This window comes from Oryctolagus cuniculus, chromosome 10 (genome assembly GCF_964237555.1).
Source record: "Oryctolagus cuniculus chromosome 10, mOryCun1.1, whole genome shotgun sequence".
Taxonomy (NCBI): Eukaryota; Metazoa; Chordata; class Mammalia; order Lagomorpha; family Leporidae; genus Oryctolagus; species Oryctolagus cuniculus.
The window spans coordinates 30,612,051-30,632,322 of record NC_091441.1 but is presented as its reverse complement, the minus strand read 5'-3'; the positions used below and the strand labels follow the sequence as shown (position 1 = coordinate 30,632,322).

Sequence of the window (20,272 nt, the reverse complement as noted above, 5' to 3'; positions counted from 1 at the left end):
CATTTGCTGGTTCATTGCTCAAAGGGCCACAGCGGCTGGAGCTGAGCTGATCCAAAGCCAGGAGCCAGGAGCTTCTTCAGGGTGTTCCACATGGGTGCAGGGGCCCAAGGACTTGGGCCATCTTTCCCAAGCAGTAGCAGAGAGCTGGATTGGAAGTGGGGCAGCTGGGACTTGAACCAGTGCCCATATGGGATGCTGGCACTGCAGGCAGCGGCTTTACCCATATGCCACATTGCCAGGCCCTGTTTTATTTTCTTTATGGAACTTCTCACAACCTCAAATGATATTAATTCACAGATTATGAGTCCAGTGATTCCTACTATCTGCAGACCTCACTAGAATATTCATTCCACAAGGGCAAGGACTTTGTTATCTACTGCGTTTCCACCACCAAGAACTTTGACTCATATCAAGGATGAAATAAATATGTTCTAAATTAATGAATAGATGAAGCCTTTATTCTGATTCCAAAAAGGGGAGGTGCCATTCCAGTGCTAAAGGCAGTGTAACCAAATGTGAAGGCTGAAAATTAACAGGGTCCTCTGTCTACAGCAGTGACTAACTGCGTGCCAGGCATATGCAAGTGTTACAACTATATCCACTCTAGGGTTCAGGCCAGCCTGGCTCTCCTCAGAGGCCCTGCAGAACTGTTTGTATCACGAGATCTTACACCCTATCCCCAGCTGAGGCCATTTGGAAACAACACGGACAGAAAAATCCATCTGTTAGCCAGCGGGAGCAAACATTCTTTTTCAGCAAGTTTGAGCCCAGTGATGCGCAAGCTAAAGAAGTTCGAAGATGAGTCATGCTAATAGTACGGCACTTCTGAGTGACAGGAGCAGCTGCTGAGGTCCCTGAGGCTGCTCTGCTCACTGCCCTTTCTGAATCTTGTTGCTGTTTCCTAGGCTTACTGACAGCAGATACCACACTATTCTTCCAGCAAATTATATCCCCTTCAGTTTTAAAATTAATATAGTTGGGTTTCTTTTTTGTTTTTTTTTTTTTTTTTTTTAAAGTTCATTCTAGAAACAAAATGCAAGCATTATCTTAATCAAGGGCACCTGACTAAGGCATCCCTCCCACTCCCTGTCTCACGTCATCCTTGCGACACGATGGGAGGGCTTTACTGCTCCCATTTCACAGATGAAGAAACAAGGCTTGGACAGGTACAACACCTCCTCTCCTAGAATCACAGAACAGTAAGTGATGGGGCAAGTTTTCAACCCTGGCCTGTGTGATTCTCGAGGGCAGCTTGGATCACTCCATGTGGCTGCTGAAAGGGCAACATGGGGACTAGGGGGGGGAGGAAATTGGGAAGACAGGGTAAATTAGAAAATGGCACAGCGGGGGCTGGGTTTGTGGCATAGTGAGTACAGCCACTGCCTGCAGAGCCGGCATCCCATATGGACACAGGTTGGAGTCCTGGATGCTGGCTGCTCTGCTTGCTTCTGATCCAGCTTCCTGCGAATGCATGCAGGAAAGCAGTGAGTGGAAGATGGCTCAGTCCTGGGGCCCCTGCACTTACATGGGAGACACAGAAGCAGCTCCTGATTCGCGGCTTCAGCCTGGCCCAGTCCTTGCCGTTGTGGCAATATGGGGAGTGAAGCCGCGAATGGAAGACCTTTCCCCACTCCCCTGTAACTGCCTTTCAAATAAATAAAATAAACCCTCAAAAAAAAAAAAAAAGCACAATGAAAAAAGAGAGTGATGTGATGGTGATGAGAAGAAAAAAAAAATCCAGATTTCGATCTGTGGATAAGATCCAGAGAAACATTTTATTTTTACATTTCAACAATTAGTGGCAGAAAGATTGACCAAACACAGAATGTCAGTATGATTAAAATATTCTCTCCTCCCATTGAAACAGTTGGCAGTTTGTAAAGAACAGGCTAAATTTTTAAGCACTTTTAATTAATTAATTTTAAATATTTATTTATTTATTTATTTGAAAGTCAGAGTTACACAGATAGAGGAGAGGCAGAGAGAGAGAAAGGTCCTCATCTGATGGTTCACTCTCCAGATGGCCGCAATGGCTGGAGATGTGCCAATCCGAAGCCAGGAGCCAAGAGCTTCCTCTGGGTCGCCCATGAGGGTACAGGGGCCCAAGGACTTGGGTCATCTTCCACTGCTTTCCCAGGCCATATCCGAGAACTGGATGGGAAGTGGAGCAGCTGGGTCTTGAACTGGTGCCCATATGGGATGCCGGCGCTTCAGGCTAGGGCATTAACCCACTGCACCACAGCGCCGGCCCACACTTTTTAAAAATGAAGCTTTAAGGCCGGCACCACGGCTCAACAGGCTAATCCTCCACCTAGCGGCGCCGGCACACCGGGTTCTAGTTCCGGTCAGGGTGCCGGATTCTGTCCCGGTTGCCCCTCTTCCAGGCCAGCTCTCTGCTGTGGCCTGGGAGTGCAGTGGAGGATGGCCCAGGTGCTTGGGCCCAGCACCCCATGGGAGACCAGGAGAAGCACCTGGCTCCTGCCTTCGGATCAGCGCGGTGCGCCGGCCGTGGCGGCCATTGGAGGGTGAACCAACGGCAAAGGAAGACCTTTCTCTCTGTCTCTCTCTCTCTCTCTCTCTCACTGTCCACTCTGTCTGTCAAAAAAAAAAAAAAAAAAAAAAAAAAAAAAAGAAGAAGAAGAAGAAGAAGCTTTAATAACATATATTCAGAGATGGCCTAAAGTTGAGTGTCACAAAGTTTGTCATTCCTGAAAACACCCTCTCATTCTCCCATGCCTAGACAAGCTCTGCTGAAGGTAGTTGCACATAAATGAGGTTTTGAATTTGGAATTTCAAGGTGGCTTCCTGGGGGAGGCAATAGAGCAGAGAAACATAGGAGGACAATCAGTAAAACAAAAAGCTATGATTCAAAAATCCTCAGAATTCACCTTGTAAAATATCCTTGTGATACCTGAGAGGGCAAGTGCAGAACTCATTTTCTCTAACTGAAGTTCGACTGTGTTTTTCAATACTTAAAAAAAATAACAATGTGCACATAACATCAATGTGCTCATCAGACCTAGTTTTGTTACTTTGGTTATTATTTAGATTTAAAAAAGAGATTTTAATGAGTGTTTTATAAAAGGGGAGAAAAGAAAGCAGGGAATTCTTATTTTCCCTTTTGATATTAATAGTTTAAAAGCAACACACTGATATATTAAAACCATTATTTTAGGCCGGCGCCACGGCTCATTTGGCTAATCCTCTGTCTGTGGTGCCGGCACCCTGGGTTCTAGTCCCGGTTGGGGCACCGGATTCTGGCCCGGTTGCTCCTCTTCCAGTCCAGCTCTCTGCTGTCGCCCAGGAAGGCAGTGGAGGATGGCCCAAGTGCTTGGGCCCTGCACCTGCATGGGAGACCAAGAGGAGGCAACTGGCTCCTGGCTTCAGATTGGTGCAGTGCCAGCCATAGCACGCTGGCCATGGCGGCCATTTGAGAGATGACCCAACAGAAAAGGAAGACCTTTCTCTCTGTTCTCTCTCTCTCTCTCTCTCTCTCTCTCTCTCTAACTCTGCCTGTCCAAAAAAAAAAAAAAAAAACAGCAACAACAACAACAAAACATTATTTTAGACCCCCCAACATCTAAGGTTCTAATGTAGGGGCAAGTTAGTGCCCTAGGTATTTGGCAATGCCTGGAGATATTTTTGGTTGTTACAGTTTGGGGTTGCTACTGGCTTCTAGCCAGGGAAACATCCTGTAATGCACAGGGCAGCCCTGCAGATACACAACAGAATTATCTGAACCCAAATGACAAGTCACGAAGCTAAAAAACCCTCTCCTAGCCTAACCGATATTCAGTGAGAAAACCGAGTTGCTTTCTTTCAACAAAGAAAGCACGCATCTGCTTTTGCTTTCTCTAAAGTCAGGGCCATGCAAGGGTGAGAAGGGACTTGCACGTTTCGATGAGGGGTTTGGGGTCTCTGGGACTCCACAGAAGGATTTTGTAGGTGGCCGTGTGCTCTGATCTCTACTCCAAGGAGAGGAATTCTGGGAGCAACTCCAGGACCAAGTGAGGGCTTCTGAGAGTCCCTCCCTTTGGGATAGAACTTCTTCCAGGGTCTCCTTCTGACATCAGCTTCCAGCAATCATCCTCTCAAAATCCCCTTAATTCTTTATGTGTATTTTCACTGGATGTAGAATTCTAACTTGATATTTTTTTCTTTCAGCACTTTAAAGATGCCCAGGCAAATCTGAGATACTGCAAATTCAATTCCAAAACAGAGTAATAAGAATAATACTGTAATAATGCTATTCACATGCATTTTTGGGGAGGTTTCCTAATGCCTATAAAGGTTATGTTAACCTTTTGTTTCTTTTTGAGAGGCAGAGAGACACAGAAAGAAACAGACGACAAAAGCTCCCATCTGCTGGTTCACTCCCAAATGCCCGCATTGGCCAGGGCTGGGCCAGGCCAAAGCCTGGAACCAGCAGTACAATCCATGTCTCTTGTGTGGGTGACAAGGATCCAACTACTTAAGTCACCTACTACCTTCCAGGGTGCACCTTGGCAGGAAGCTGGAATCTGGACCAGAGCCAGGACTTGAGTCAATAGTCTGACATGGGAGGCAACAGCTTCCCAACCAGTAGCTTAAATGCTAGGCCAGATGCCTGTTCCTTATGCTTTAATAGGCTAGATTAATACTACTGTATTGAGTGTACAATGGCATTATGTCTAAGAAACCAGTCTTATATAACATTTAAAAAAATTTTTTTTTTACTTATTCATTTGAAAGGTAGAGTGACATAGAAAGAGAAGGAGAACGAATCTTCCATTTGCTAGTTCACTTCCCAAATGGCTTCAATGACCAGAGCTAGGTCAGGCTAAAGCCAGGAGCCAGGAACTCTATCTATATCTCCCATGTGAATGGCAGGCAGGGATTCAACACTCTGCTGCCCTCCCAGGCACATCAACAGGGAGCTGGACTGGAAGCAGAACAGCCAAGACTTGAACTGGTACTCCAACATGGAATACCAGCATTGCAGATGACAGCTCAAAGAGCTGGCTCCTAAATTCTAAGTTTAATATGCTTTATTGCTATAAATGCTAATGATCATCTGAGCCTTTGGTGAGCTGTAATCTGTTTGCTGGTGGAAGGTTCACGTGGCTGGGACAATTCTTAAAAGAAGATGACAGTGAAGCTTGTCACATGGAGTGAATCTTCCTTTCATGAAAGATTTCTCTGTAGCAGGTGATGTTGTTTGTCAAAGAACTTCTTTCAAAAGTGGAGTCGATCCTCTCAGCCCCGCTGATTCTTATCCATTGGACCCATGTAACAGAATCCTTTGTTGTCACTTCAACATTTGCAGCATCTTCACCAGGAGTAGATTCCATCTTGAGAAACCACTTTACTCATCCATAAGTAGCAACTGCTCATCCATTAAAGTTTCTCATGGGGTTGCAGCAATTCGGTCACATCTTCAGGCTCCACTTCTGTTTCTCTTGCTACTTCCACAACATGTGCAGTCACTCCTCCACTGAGGTCCTGAGCCCCTCAAAGTCATCCATGAGGGTTGTAGTCAACTTCTACCAAATACCTCTTCCTGTTGGTAATTTGATCTCCCCGCTAAGAATCACAAATACATTTACTGGCACCTAGAATGGTGATTCCTTTCCAGAAGATTTCCTTTTTTATATATAAATTTATTATTTATTTATTTGAAAGCCAGAGTTACACAGAGAGAGGTGAGGCAGAGCGAGAGGGGTCTTCCATCTGATGACTCACTCCCCAACTGGCTGTAATGGCTGGAACTGCACCGATCCGAAGCCAGGAGCCAGGAGCTTCTTCCAGGTGCAGAGGCCCAAGGACTTATGTCATCTTGTACTGCTTTCCCAGGCCATAGCAGAGAGCTGGTTCAGAAGTGGAGCAGCCGGGTCTCAAACTGGTGCCCATAGGGAAGGCTGGCACTTCAGGCCAGGGCATTAACCTGCTGCACCACAGTGCTGGCCCCAGGAAGGTTTTCAATTTACTTTGCCCAGAACCATCAGAGAAATTATTATCTATGGAAACTATAGCTTAGGAAATAGATTTGTTTTTTCTTAATTTTTAACATTTATTTATTTATTTATCTGAGAGGCAGAGTTACAGAGAGGGGGAGAGACAGAGAGAAGGGTCTTCCATCTACTGCTTCACTCCCCAAATGTCCACAACAGCCAGTACCAGGCAGATTTGAAGCCAGAACCAGGAGCCAGGAGCTTTTTCCAGGTCTCCCATGTGGGTGCAGGGGCCCAAGCACTCAGGCCATCTTCCACTGCTTTCCCAGGCCATTAACAAAGAGCTGTAACAAAAAGGAGCAGCCAAGACACGAATTGGAGCCCATATGGGATGCCAGTGCCACAGGTGGAGGTTTAACCTACTTCGCCACAGTGTCAGCCCCTGAAACAGATCTTTTAAGTAACAAGACTGAAATTATTCCTCGACCCGGGTCTCTGCACAGATCGTATGTTTGCAGGCAGGAAAACAGCATTAAGCTTGTACATCTCTTGGGTGACCAGATGCACTGTCAGTGAGCAGTAATATTTTGAAAGGAATCTTTTTCTGAGCAGTGGGTCCCCACGGTGTGCTTGGAATATTCAGGAAACCATGTTGCAAGCAGATGTGCCATCCGAGCTGTGTTGTTCCACTTACAGAACACAGGCAGAGTAGATGTGGCCCCCAGGGTTTTGACAGGGGTAGAGGAGCATTGGCTTCAACTCAGAGTCACCTGTGCTTTAACCCCTAACGAAACGATCAGCCTGGCCTCTCTGGCTTTGAGGCCAGAAGTTGACTTCCCCACTCTCGGTATGAAAGGCCACGATGGCATCCTCTTCCAAGGTAGGGCGGCTTTGTCTACACTGACAATCTGTTGTTTAGCGGAGCCAGGAGCCACCTTCCTCAATTATCTTAGCTACATCTTCTGAGTAACGCTGCAGCGTCTACATCAGCACTTCACCTCACACTTGATGTTATGTTAGAGACAGCTCCTTTCCGCAAACCTCCACAGCAGCCTCTACTGGCTCGAATTTCTCTTTTCCAGCTTCCTCACCTCTCTCTCCTTCACATAGAATTGAAGAGGGTTAGGGCTTTGCTCTGTATTAGGTTTTGGCTTACGGCAATATGGTAGCTCAGACTAATAAAGCTTTCTCTGTATCAGAAATAATGCTGTTTCATGTTCTTAACATTTGTATGTTCCCAGGAATAGCACTTTAATTCCCTTCAGGAACTTTTCCTTTCCATGTACAACTTGGCCAACTGGCGCAAGAGGCCAAGTGTCTGGCCTGTCTTGCCTTTTGACATGCCTTCCTCACCAACATGAATCATTTCTAGATTTTGATTTAAAGTGAGAGGCATGGGACTCTTTCACTTGGACACTTAGCGGCTGTCAATTGTAATAATTTCGATATTTTTGTGTCTCAGGGACTAGGGAAGCCTGAGAACAGGGAGAGAGACAGGATATGACCTATCAGTGGAGCAGTTACAACACACACATTTAAAAATTAAATTCACCATCTTATATGGGTGTAGCTCAAGGTGTCCCAAACAATTACAATGGTAACACTGAAGATCAGTGATCATAGTAATTACAATAATTTTGATAACAATGAAATAGCAGTGAGAGTATTGCCAACATGTGACCCAGAGAACTGAACTGAACACAAGTTGTTGGGAAAATGGTGCTAGTAGACTAAGTGGACACAAGGCTGCTGCAAACCTTCAATTTGTAAAAAACTTTGTCTGTAACGTACAGCTAAGTGAAGCTTAATGTCATTTCACATGCTTGTAAATCACATAGTCCATTCTCTAGTGCTTAGATATTTAATAAGCTACAGCTATTATTATGAATGAAAGCGGTAAATAATTCCAAATAATGCTAAATTTGTAAAAGATAGAGTGGAGGGGCTGGTGCTGTGGCATAGCAGGTAAAGTTGCTGCCTGCAGTGCCAGTGCCGGTATCCCATATGGGTACTGGTTCGAGTCCTCCCTGCTCCACTTCCCATCCAGCTCTCTGTTATGATCTGGGAAAGTAGCAGAAGATGGCCCAAGTCCTTGGATCTCTGCACCCATGTGGGAGACCAGAAGAAGCTCCTGGCTCTTGGCTTTGGATTGGCACAGCTTTGGCCATTGCAGCCATCTGGGGAGTGAACCAGCAGATGGAAGACCTCTCTGTCTCTCTCTCTCTGCCTAGGTCTCTCTGTAACTCTACCTTTCAATAAATAAATCTTAAAAAAAAAAAAAGAGGAGTGGAAAGTAATCTATTGTTGGATTTCCTAAATAGGAAGTTATTGACAACTGTGGCAAGAACCGTTTCAAGGGGGTGGGAAGTGAAGAGGATAGCTGGTCCTTTCAGAAAGCCTGCAGTGAACGGGAGAGGGGTGGTTCACTCCAGACAATCGGGAGAACCTTTTTGTTTAGATTGCAGAGTCTTCCATATTTTTGTATCCCAGTGGGGAGAATGAGAAGGCAAGATGATGATGAGGGGGTGGTCTGGAATAGGATTCACACAGCTAGAGGGACGGGAGGGAAAGTCGCTGAAGGCATAGATTGGTTAAGACTCGAGGAAAACAGAGCAGAGGAAAACCTGAGGTCCATGTTTGTCCACTTCTCGTGAGAGCAGGTGTAGCGTGAAGGCTCTTGGAGGACGAGGGAAAGCGTGATCATGCTTTGCATCCCAGCAAGCCCCTGAAAGTCGGAATGTCCGCAGCAGATTCTTCCAGTTTGAAACACGCGGAGACAAAGGCAGGCGGGAACTTCCAAGTCCTAACCCTAATGGAGGGACGGGGGGGATGAGACGTAACAACACAGTCTTGGGAACACAGGCACTGGGTCACAATGACCTGAACAGCACCGAAATCAAGAACAAGCACTATGGTACTTAAGCTTGGGTCAACTGACAGAATTAAGAGAACCAAAACAAAAATCGCAAACCCCGCCCCCACGCTCTACCAATCATCCCCTCTCGGTCTTCTGATTGGCCAGTGTCCGGCAAACGCTCTGGGCCCAACAAGTTTAGTTTTACATTGATTGGCAGGGTGAAGAATCCATCTGTGCCCGGTGATTGGCTGATCTGTCTAGGCTCTAGCCAATCCTGAAAGGGGCGGGCTGGTTGAGCGTCGGGTTTCCCGGAGCCGCTTTCTTCAGACATACTGGTCAAGAACTGGCTCCCTTTCTACCTCCTCTTGAGCCCTAACACAGTGTCCGATGGAGCTTTCTTACCAGGCCCTGAAATTCACGCACCAGGCGCGGGAAGCGGTAAGGACAGTAGGAACTCCTCCCTCAGTAGCCGCCGGCCTAGTCGCATGTCCTCGGTTGCTATGGCGACGCAGTCGGCCGCCCGAATGGCGCAGGCGCAGTGAAGAGGCCCTAGGTCCCGCTTGTGCTGGGCTTGAGGCCGAAGTGACCGGAGGATAAATCTGGGACAGAGGCGGGTTTGGTGAGAGGGAAGACTCGGCCGGTTTGCGATGGAAGGGAAGGCGTAATCAGGCTGGATTTTGGTGGCTAAGTGGGTTTGAGGAGTGGTCACCACGGGCTTGTTGAAGGCAGCGGTTCAGACGCCCGCGACCCAAATCCGAGTGCCTGGGTTGAGTCCCAGCATCGCTCCCGATCCCACCTACCTGGTCATGTGCGCCCCGGGAGCCCTGCCACCCACGTGGGGAGATGTTGATTGGGTTCTGGGCTCCTGGCGGCCCTTTCCAGCTGCGACGGTTGTGGGCATTTGGAGAGTAAGCCAGAAGATAGGACATTCCACCTGTCACCCGCCTCCGAGTGTGTGTCCCTTTGCCTTCAAAATAATGAAGTGAAATAAAAGAATAGAGGGGGGAAAAAAGGCAGGAAAGCACTGAGCTGAGTTAGGATAGAGTCTCCTGCTTCACCACTACCAAGGCGAGAGACCTTAGGCATTTAATTCCCCTCCTGTTTCTCAGCCCCCCCTCCATGCCTTTCAGATGAAGATTATATGAACTTTACAGTATACTCGCTAGTTCATTAGTTTCCTGCTGTCTGTGTCATCTGCTACTGGCCAGCAATACTTCCCACAACAACAAACATGAACATGCTATATGCTGGGAAATTTAAAAAGAATTTAAACACACGGTACCAGCCCTGTGGTACCGTGGGTTAAGCCAAGGCTTGTGAACCCAGTATCCCATCTTGGAGTGCTGATTCAAGTTCTGGCTACTCTGCTTCTGATTCTGCTGCTTGCTAATGGGCCGGAAAAGCAGCAGATGATGGCCCCAGTACTAGGGACTCTGACATCCATGTGGGAGATCAGGATGGAGTTCCTGGCTCCTGGTTTCCACCTGGCCCAATCCTGGCCATTGCAGCCATTTAAGAAATGAACCAGCAGAGGGCAGATATCTCATCTCATATCTCATCTCATCTCATCTCATCTCTCCCTTCCTCTCTCTCTCTGTCACTCTGCCTTTCAAATGATAAATAAATAGTTCTTTTCTAAAAAGAATGCTGTAGGGAGGGATACATAGAATTAACATATAAAAAATACTGATATCTGGGACTCAGTCCTAGAGATTCAGACTTATTGGTTTGTAATGGACCCTGTGCATTAGTAATTTTTATAAGCTTAACAGGGGATTACGATGTGAAGCCAAGGTTATGAGCCACTGCTCCAAATGTCCCCCACCTTTGTAAAAGTAATCATACAAAAAGATAACCCTGTATTTATTATCTAATTCCTCTCTACCTACTAACGTCTCTATATATCTCAGCTTTTATAAAAGGGTGGCTATACCTACTGTGGCTGCTACCTCACCTCTGAATTCTAGTTAAGTCCATTCCATCTGAGCTTGAGTTATCTGCATCAGAATCTTTTCAGGAGTCTCATCACCAAGCAGATACCTGGGTCTCCCTAAGATTTACCGAGCCAAAAACTCTTTACATTGTAAGCCTGCACTCCATGTTTGAAAACTGCAGCCCTAAATGGTCTAAAGTTTTCATGGCTTCAGTACCATCTATAATACCATTTATAATACCAGACTTCTGTAATACCATCTATAATACCAGACTTGTTTGTGGAGTCCCAGAAGATGGAATTTGGGGAGGACCATAAAACAGCAGATTGCTTGGCATATCCAGTGAGGTATCTGAAGGATCTGTATGGTTAACTTGTTTAATACCTTACTTTCCACCTTCCTTTGCAAAACAAAACAAAACTACTTTACTCGCTATCAGGAATGTGAAACCATCATCCACCCAACTGCTCAAATCAAAATTCTGAAAGTAGTACTTAGCTCTTTCTTCCTCCCAGTGTCTCCCCCTTGTCCTCTGTGTAAGGAAGACATTACAGATCTTGATTCTGCTTCTATAGTGTGTCTTTAATAATACTTATCTCCATCTTGATCAAAGCCACTGTAATCTCACCTGAACCACTTCAATAGCCCCGGAGCTGTTCCCCTGTTATTCTTTTGCTTCTCTTCAGTCTATTCTTCGAATAATCAGAGTGACCTTAAAATTGTGTCACTCTTGGGTCCTGTGCTGCAGTGCAATGGATTAAGCCGCTGCCTACAGCACTGCATTCCATATGGGTGCCGGTTTGGGTCCTGACTGTTCCACTCCCGATCCAGCTCTCTGCTGATGCAACCAGGAAGGTAGCTGAAGATGGCCCAAGTGCTTGGGCCTCTGCACTCACGTGGAAGACTCGGAAGACACACACAGCTCCTAGCTGTGGCCTGGCCCAGCCCTGACTGTTGCATCCATTTGGAGAGTGAACAGCAGATAGAAGATCCCTATCCCCCCCCTCCTCTGTAATTTTGTTTTTCCAATAAATAAATAAATAAATATTTTTTTAAAAAATTGTGTCACTCTCTCATTGGGACCCTTTTAGTGGCTTTCCACTACACTTGGAGAAGAAAAGAAGCTTGACCATACCTATAAAGTACTGCAGTGGTACAGCCCAAATTCTGCTCCAGGATCTCCCTCACCACCTTCTGCTTTGCCTCTTGCTGCTCCAGCCACATTCCTTCTCTCTCTCTCAAATGGTTTATTTATTTAAAAGGCAGGGTGACAAAAGGAGATAGAGAGAGATCAATCCACTGGTTCACTCTCCAAATACCCACAACAGTGATGGCTGGGCCAGGCTGAAGCCAGGAGCCCACATCTCCATTCAGGTCTCTCACCTGGGTGGCAGGGGCCCAATCACTTGAGCCATCGTTTACTGCCTCCCAGGATGCATTAACAGGAAGCTGGATTGGAAATGGAGCATCTATTGGAAATGGTGTTCTGATAGGGGATGCCAGTATCGCAAGTGGTGGCTTACTTCCCTTCACCACAACACTCGCCCCAGCCTCATTCTTGCTGATCTGACAATTCTGAGCTCCCTCTAGTCTGTACTATGCAATTGAATACTTACTTGTGATTGATTTATATTAAATCTGTTGCCTACATATTGCATAGCCTCCTAACAGATTTCTTGTTCACTTCTAGGTAGAGACCCAAGTTTTATTTCTTGTTTTAGTCCCTAGATGGCGCTAGGGCAATATTTAGGTGTGCACACTGATGGCTTCATCTTCTCTGTGCAAGGAATTGTGCTGATTAGGGGTCTGGGGAAGGGGTTAAGCTGGAGGTCAGGAAGGTGATCTGGTGAATTGGTTAAAGAGAATTGCAGGTCCACAGGAATTTGGATCATCTACATCAGCTACTGCATTAGGACTTCCAGAATATTTCCTTTTCCTGTTTTTGATTTTTATTGTCTCAAATTGTGTATATATACACATATTTTCAATTAGATTTTTATTTTTTTAGCAAAATAATGTGAGCATAGCTTATAATTTTGAATCATTCAAAAGAACTGGGGCGGGCGCTGTGGCACCGTGGGTTAACGCTCTGGCCTGAAGCGCCAGCATCTCATATGGGTGCAGATTCTAGTCCCAGCTGCTCCTCTTCTGATCCAGCTCTCTGCTATGGCCTGGGAAAGCAGTAGAAGATGGCCCAAGTCCTTGGACCCCTGTACCCATGTGGGAGACCTGGAAGAAGCTCCTGGCTCCTGGCTTTGGATTGGTGCAGCTCCAGCCATTGCGGCCATCTGGGGAGTGAACCATTGGATAGAAGACCTCACTTTCTCTCTCTTTGCCTCTCTTCTCTCTGTGTAACTCTCTGACTTTGGAATAAATAAATAAAATATTTAAAAAAAAAAAAAAGAACTTAGGCTCCTGCTTCACTTCCTCTGCCCTTAATCATTGCTCCCAGCAGAAGCAAGTCCTTCACCCCTTCCAGCAGCTTCCTTGGATAACACAGTCACACTCCTGCAGCTTGGTTTTTCATCCTCAGATGTGATGTACTCACTTTTAGGGAAAATGAGCGTTTGGCTGTCTTCTACGTCACCCAACCCCTCCACTCCCCACCACCACCATCAGCACATTCGTTTCTTCCCATATTTCAAAATGGAGAGAAATCCCATCACAGTTTTCATTGAGTCACTTTTCAGTGTTCAGAGGAATACTAGTTACAACCAAGCACTACAATATACTGAGGTTATGCTTTGTTTTTTATTTAACTTTTGGAATAAGACAGTCATATCTTAACAGATGCCTTATTTTTTGGCTTATTCTCAATGTATTTACATCACCTTTTTTTTTTTTTTTTAGTTTTATTTATCTTGAAAGTCGGAGTTACAGAAAGAGGGAGACACAGAGAGAAAGGGAGATATTCCATCTGCTGGTTCATTTCTCTGATGGCCGCAGTGTCCAGTGCTGGGGCAGGGCAGGAGACAGGAGCCAGCAGCTTCTCAGGCCTCCATTTTTGTGGCAGGGACCCAGGCATTTGGGCCATCATCTACTGCTTTTCCAGGCACTTAGCAGGGAGCTGGATGGGAAGTGGAGCAGCCGGGATGTGAGGGATGCCGGCATTGCAGGCAGGGGCTTTACTTGCCACACCACAATGCCGGCCCCAACACCACTTCCTTTCAAAACTTTCTGCCAGAACTGTAAAATTCTTCTAAATATGGTGACATTCACCTGGTAATTTCTGAGCCCATGTTTGTTTATTTCTTGGTGGCATCTTTTCCACACTTCCCACCTACTCTGCTGTGTGACCCGGTTACTCTCTGGGTTTGCCACACAGTTTTCTTTTGAGAAATCCCAGTCTCTCTTGCCCATGTCAGAAATGCTATTTCCTGGAGCTGGTGTTGTGGCATAGTGGGTTAAGCCTCTACCTGCAATGCTGATATCCCATATGGGCACCAAGTTGTGTCCCAGCTACTCCACTTCTGATCTAGCTTCCTGCTAATGGCCTGTAAAAACAGTGGAGATGGCCCAAATGCTTGGGCACCTGTACCCATGAGGGAGACATGGATGAAGCTCTTGGCTTTGGCCTGGCTCAGCATCAACCATTGTGGGCATTTGCCGTAGCCATTGTGGCCATCTGGGGAGTGAACCAGAGGATAGAAGATCTCTGTCTGTCTCTGTCTCTCTCTTCCTGTCTCTCCCTTTCTCTCTGCAACTCTGCCTTTCAGAAAATAAAATAAATATTAAAAAATACATTGAGAATAAGCCAAAAAATAAGGCATCTGATAAGATATGATTGTCTTATTCCAAAAGTTAAATAAAAAACAAAGTATAACCTGTGATGCATCCATATTGTAGTGAAACACACCAGCCAACCATTTCTTGAGAAAAGGTACATGGATGTCAGGTAAAGTTTTTGAAACAGGGTATATATGAAGCTTTATTCTCCTTTCATCTTGATTGATAGCTTATCCAAGATTAATATTCTAGAGTGGAATCGATTTCCTCTCAATTGAGAATATGTTGCTCCATTACCTTTTAGCTTCCCATAACTGTGAGAAATCTGATTCTATTCTTTCTCTGAAAGCTTTTAAAATCATCTCTTTAACATTCCTAGGTTCTGAATTTCCATGAGCTATGGCTTGTTGAGAATCATTTTCCATTGCTGGTATGGTGTTATGGGACATTTACATCAGGGAAGTCATGCCCTCAATTCTGGAAAAGAGTCTTGCATTATTTCTGTAGACAATTCTCCTCTTTCTCTCTCTATGAAGTCCTATTCATTGAATATTTGACTTCAAAATTGAGCTTCTGGTTGTGTGTGTGTGTGTGTGTGTGTGTTTTACATACCTCAATTTTCTCTTAGTTTACTTGTCAAGAGATCGTCTCAACTTTTTATGTCATTCTATTTATTGAATTTTTAAAAAGAATTATTTATTTATTTGAAAGTCAGAGTTACACAGAGAGAGGAGAGGCAGAGAAAGAGGGAGAGGGAGAGGGAGAGAGAGAGAGAGAGAGAGAGAGACAAAGGTCTTCCATCCAATGGTTCACTTCCTAGATGGCCACAATGGCCGGAGCTGCACTGATCCGAAGCCAGGAACCAGGAACTTCTTCCAGGTCTCCCATGTGGATGCAGGGGCCCAAGGACTTGGGCCATCTTCTGCTCTCACAGGCCATAGCAGAGAGCTGGATCAGAAGAGGAGCAGCTGGGTCTTGAACCGGTGCACATATGAGATGCTGGCTCTTCAGGCCAGGGCGTTAATCCACTGCACCACAGTACTGGCCCCTGAATTTTTTTTTGAAAGGTAGAGTTGCAGAGAGAGAGAGAGGGTACTTCCATCCACTGGTTCACTCCCCAAATGGCCACAATAGCCAGGGCTGGGCTGGGCTAAAACCTGGAGCCAGGAGCTTCATCCAGGTCTCCCACATGGGTGCAGGAGACCAAGCACTTGAGCCATCCTCCACTGCTTTCCCAGGTGCATTAGCAGGGAGTGGAGCATCCAGGACTCAAGCTGGTGCCCATATGGGATGCTGTGGTTGCAGGCAGAAGCTCAATCCTTTATGCCACAACATTGGCTCCATATTTATTGAATTTTTAATTTCTGATGTGATGATTTTATTTCCAGGTGCTTTCTTATTCGTTGTCTGAGTGTGTCATTTTTCTTTTCTTTTCTTTTTTCCTTTCTTTTCTTTTCTTTTCTTTTCTTTTCTTTTCTTCTCCCTCTCCCTCTCCCTCTCCCTCTCCCTCTCCCTCTCCCTCTCCCTCTCCCTCTCCCTCTCCCTCTCCCTCTCCCTCTCCCTCTCCCTCTCCCTCTCCCTCTCCCTCTCCCTCTCCCTCTCCCTCTCCCTCTCCCTCTCCCTCTCCCTCTCCCTCTCCCTCTCCCTCTCCCTCTCCCTCTCCTTCTTCTTCTTCTTCTTCTTCTTCTTCTTCTTCTTCTTCTTCTTCTTCTTCTTCTTCTTTTTTACAATATCCTGTTCTTGCAAGAGGCCATGGTTCCTTTTGTTTTGCAGAGGAGCCTTCCTCCCTCCCTCCCTCCTTTCCTTCTCCTTCCCTCCCTTCTTCCTTTTCTTTCCTTCTCTCATTCTCTTATTTTTAGACTTCTTTCATTCCCAGCCTTTTGTCTATTACCCCCCAAGTTCCTCTTTGCATTTTTTGCCTGTGAATTTGTTTTTCATGTGGGAGATTCTCCTCAAAAGTACGTGATCCTTGGCTGTTTGGTTTTAAGAATGAGGCCCTTGAAAGTGACTTATAATCGTGTTTAATAAAGGTGGGTTTCTCTGTAGCCTGGGGCCTCTTCACTGGAGGATTACCAGCAATCTGCATCTGTAGGTCTTTTCTCTGTCTTCCACATGCCCTGGGAGAGATCCTCTACATTCTATTTTAGGGCACAAGAGCAGAGTAAGTTTGGTTGCAGTGTTGTTGGAGCTGAGCTGGGCAAGACAGCTGTGAAGCTGAACAGGTGGAATGAGCACTGGGATGCGGGGCTTTGGCTCCCTGTTCAGTGTATTTGATGACTTCCAGTTACTCCTTCCTAAAGGTAGCGTTGCCTGCAAAGTCTCTCTGCCTGAGTTTCCTCCGAGAGTCAGCTCCCAGTCTTCTGGCTGGGGTTGGGGGGGATTGGCACATGATTGGGTTTGGGGAGGAAGTCTGTCAGGCTATGTCCATCTTGTCCCTCAGGTTTTCTTGCTGCCTTTGGTGGTGCTGGTGACTCCTGAGGGCCCTGGTGCTCTCCTTTGCTACAAGTTTCTAGGGTTCTGTCATTGATGTCTGTTTGCTTCTTGTTGGCTTCTTCCTCTGTAGCTGTTAGTTTTCATTATTTTTATTTTATTTATTTTTGGCTTCTACCTTTGGTTTCCTAAGTCAGCTGCCTATTATCTGTTAAGCTTTCCATCTGTCAATTCTATTGGCATTATCTGTCCATCATCATCTCCCCTTCTGGATTCTTTATCCTTGACAGGCTGAAGATTTTTATTATTTTTGCCATCCTATTAATACGGTTTGGGGAGGGAGCAGAGACCAATGGCTGGCCTCTGGAACACTTTTTGTTTATTTATATTTTGTGTATCTTCTGGGTACAATGACTCATACCAGTTGCAGATATGGGGGTAGTTTCAGAAAAGTGAATACTAAAATACAGACTGATATATGATTCATATCTAAAAGTTAACTTTATTTTTTTGTTGATTTTGAGTTAGACATTCATCATACATATGTTTATATGTTCAAATTTATTTTTTAAAATATTTATTTTATTTATTTGAAAGTCAGAGTTACACAGAGAGAGGAGAGGCAGAGAGAGAGAGAGAGAAAGGTCTTCCATCCAACGGTTCACTCCCCAGATGGCCACAACAGCCGGAGCTGTGCCGATTGGAAGCCATGAGCCAGGAGCTTCTTTTTGGTCTCCCACATGGATGCAGGGGCCCAAGGACTTGGGCCATCCTCCACTGCCCTCCCAGGCCACAGCAGAGAGTTGGATCTGAAGAGGAGCAGCCAGGACCAGAACCAGCACCCATATGGGATGCTGGCGCCTCAGGCCAGGGCTTTAACCCACTGTACCACAGCGCTGGCCCCCAAATTTAGTTTCAAATATGGATGTTTCTTTGATATGATAACTGAACCTGAGGATGAGTGTTAAATGCTTTTTATTGATATCCTGGTTTTCACTTGATTAGCACTTAGGTAAATATGCATTTATTCATTGACTCATTTTAAACAATATTTAGTCCCCCAATCTATAAAACATGGTGCCAGTATATTGAGATATCTGTAAGTAGAAGCACTGAAACTGTTGATTATTCTTAGGAAATCCCTCTTCTCTCTCACTCTCTCTTTTTAAGGATTTATTTATTTATTTGAAAAAGCAGAGTTACAGAGAGGAGGGAGATCATCCATCTGATGGTTTACTCCCCAAATGGCCACAACAACCAGGGCTGGAGCAGGCTGAAGCCAGGGGCCAGGAGCTTCTTCCGGGCCTCCCACATAAGTGGCAGGGACCCAAGTCCCAGGGCCATCGTCCACTGCTTTCCCAGACGCATTAGCAGGGAGGTGGATTGTAAGTGGAGCAGCTAGGACTGGAACCAGCTCCCATGTGGGATGCAGACACTGCAGGAGGTAACTTTACTCCCTACACCACGCACTGGGCCCCCCTCTTCTCTTCTTTGCAGGATACTACAGTCCCCTGGCTTTTCTACTTTTCTTCCTGGTCTCCTTGATGGGCTTTTCTTTCCCTAACACTTTAATTCTTGCCAGTTTTTTAGGATCTAAGTTTGTCTTTCTTTGCCAGCCCCCTTACCAGTGTGATAGAGTCCCTTCTTAGAGCAGTGAGTAAACATCACACACCACCCTTTATCCCAGGAGATTGTAATTGAATATTTACTTGCTGGTTCTTCCCCCACACTAGAGCAGACTGCAACCTAGCTCCTGACTGATAAATTGATCATGTTTTTACTGTGCACACTAAACATGTGAAATGTTAGAAAACTCAGATTCTGACCTAGTAGTTTAGAGGAATGGTACTAATTGTGATTGTTAATTTTACGGCTCAACTCAACTGGGCAAAGGGTGCCCAGAAATTTGATTAACACAATTGTCTGTGAGATTGTCTGAGAGTGTTTCTGGGTGAGATCAGCATTTAAATCAATAGACTCACAAAAGCAGATGGCCCTTCCTACAGGGGGAGCCTGAATAGAACCAAATGGATGAGCCTCCTACAAGTAAGAGCGAATCCCTCCTATCTTATTGCCTTCGAGCCGGAACTTGGATTACCCCCTGCCTTTGAACTCCATCTGAAATACTGACTTTTCCCAAGTCTTGAGCCTGTTAGCCTTAGAACACCACCTGCCCCATCGGCTCTCCTGACTCAGCACTTCAGACTCCCCAGTGACTGAGTCTGCAGTTCGCCTTCTTCATAATTTCTTGAGTGAATTCCTTATAATAGATCTCTCTCCACATGTGAGGAAGGTCTTGAGAAAGTTCATTGAAATGCATATGATGAAAAAATGATACTTGGATTCCAAAATGTTCTTTGCATCAAAATACACTTTTCATACCATTTTCTATGAACATTTCTGAGGTACCCTTGTGTAAATCCACATTCGTACATATATATACACAACTATGTATGTACAAGTATGTATGGGTGTATATAAGTATAGTTGGCACTCTGGGTCTAAAAGTTCCAAATGCTCAGATTCAACCCAACTTAGGTTAAAAATATGTTTGGGAAAAAAAGTGTCTGTGCTAAACATGTACAGACTTTTTTCCTTGTCATTATTCCCTAAACAATACATTATAACAACTTTTTATGTAGCACTTACATTATATTAGTTGTTATAATTAATCTGGAGATGATTTAAACTATACAGGACGTATGAGTAGATTATATGCAAATACTACGCCATTTTATATGAGAGACTTGAGCATCCAAGGATTTTGGTACCCATAGGGGTTTCTGAAACCAATCTGCCACAGACACTGAGGTATGATACACACACACACACTCTCTCTCTCTTTCTCTTCAGGTATTTTTATGTATTTTATGTTTTGCCTCTCTGGAGAATCCCAATAAACAAAGCTGTGTCACAAGCTCCAGGAAAATATTGATGCCGATGCTGATCTTTGAGTAGCAAAGTTGTAAGAATGGAGAATTTTTACTTATTCTACTTATAATTTAGTGTTTTATTAAGGTGAGACTATCTAATCTGTTTACCTCTGCTATTTCCTTTTTTCAACCTGAATGCCAGAATCCTCTAAAATGCCCTAAAGCTAAGCAAGCTATGAGGAGCAATGGTCTCAGTGTTTTTTTTGTTTGTTTGTTTTTTTTTTGTTTGTTTGTTTTTGTTTTTTTTTTTTAGATTTATTTATTTATTTGAAAGGCAGAGTTACAGAGAGAAGGAGAGGCAGAGAGACAGAGACAGAGACAGAGTCTTTCATCCACTGGTTCACTCCCCAATTGGCCATAATGGCTGGAGCTGCACCGATCCGAAGCCAGGAGCCAGGAACTTCTTCCTGGTTTCCTATGCAGGTGCAGGGGCCCAAGGACTTAGGCCATCTTCTACTGCTT

General features: G+C 45.2%; 1 protein-coding gene across 9 annotated transcripts in view; it reads left to right on the top strand.

Annotated features, from left to right (window-relative positions):
* The first annotated feature begins 846 nt into the window (after nt 1-846).
* Nucleotides 847-20,272, top strand: part of KATNAL2 (katanin catalytic subunit A1 like 2) — a 127,636-nt gene continuing 108,210 nt past the window's right edge. For 2 of the 9 annotated variants that reach the window (XM_017344160.3, XM_051851970.2), the window contains exon 1: nt 9,056-9,225. In XM_017344160.3, the coding sequence (XP_017199649.3) occupies nt 9,175-9,225 (51 nt within the window). In that variant the 5' untranslated portion in view covers nt 9,056-9,174. Of the gene's footprint in view, nt 1,200-9,055; nt 9,226-9,332; nt 9,407-20,272 lie in introns of those variants that run through there. The other 7 variants (XM_070050236.1, XM_051851968.2, XM_070050237.1 and 4 more) reach the window with 7 other exon arrangements.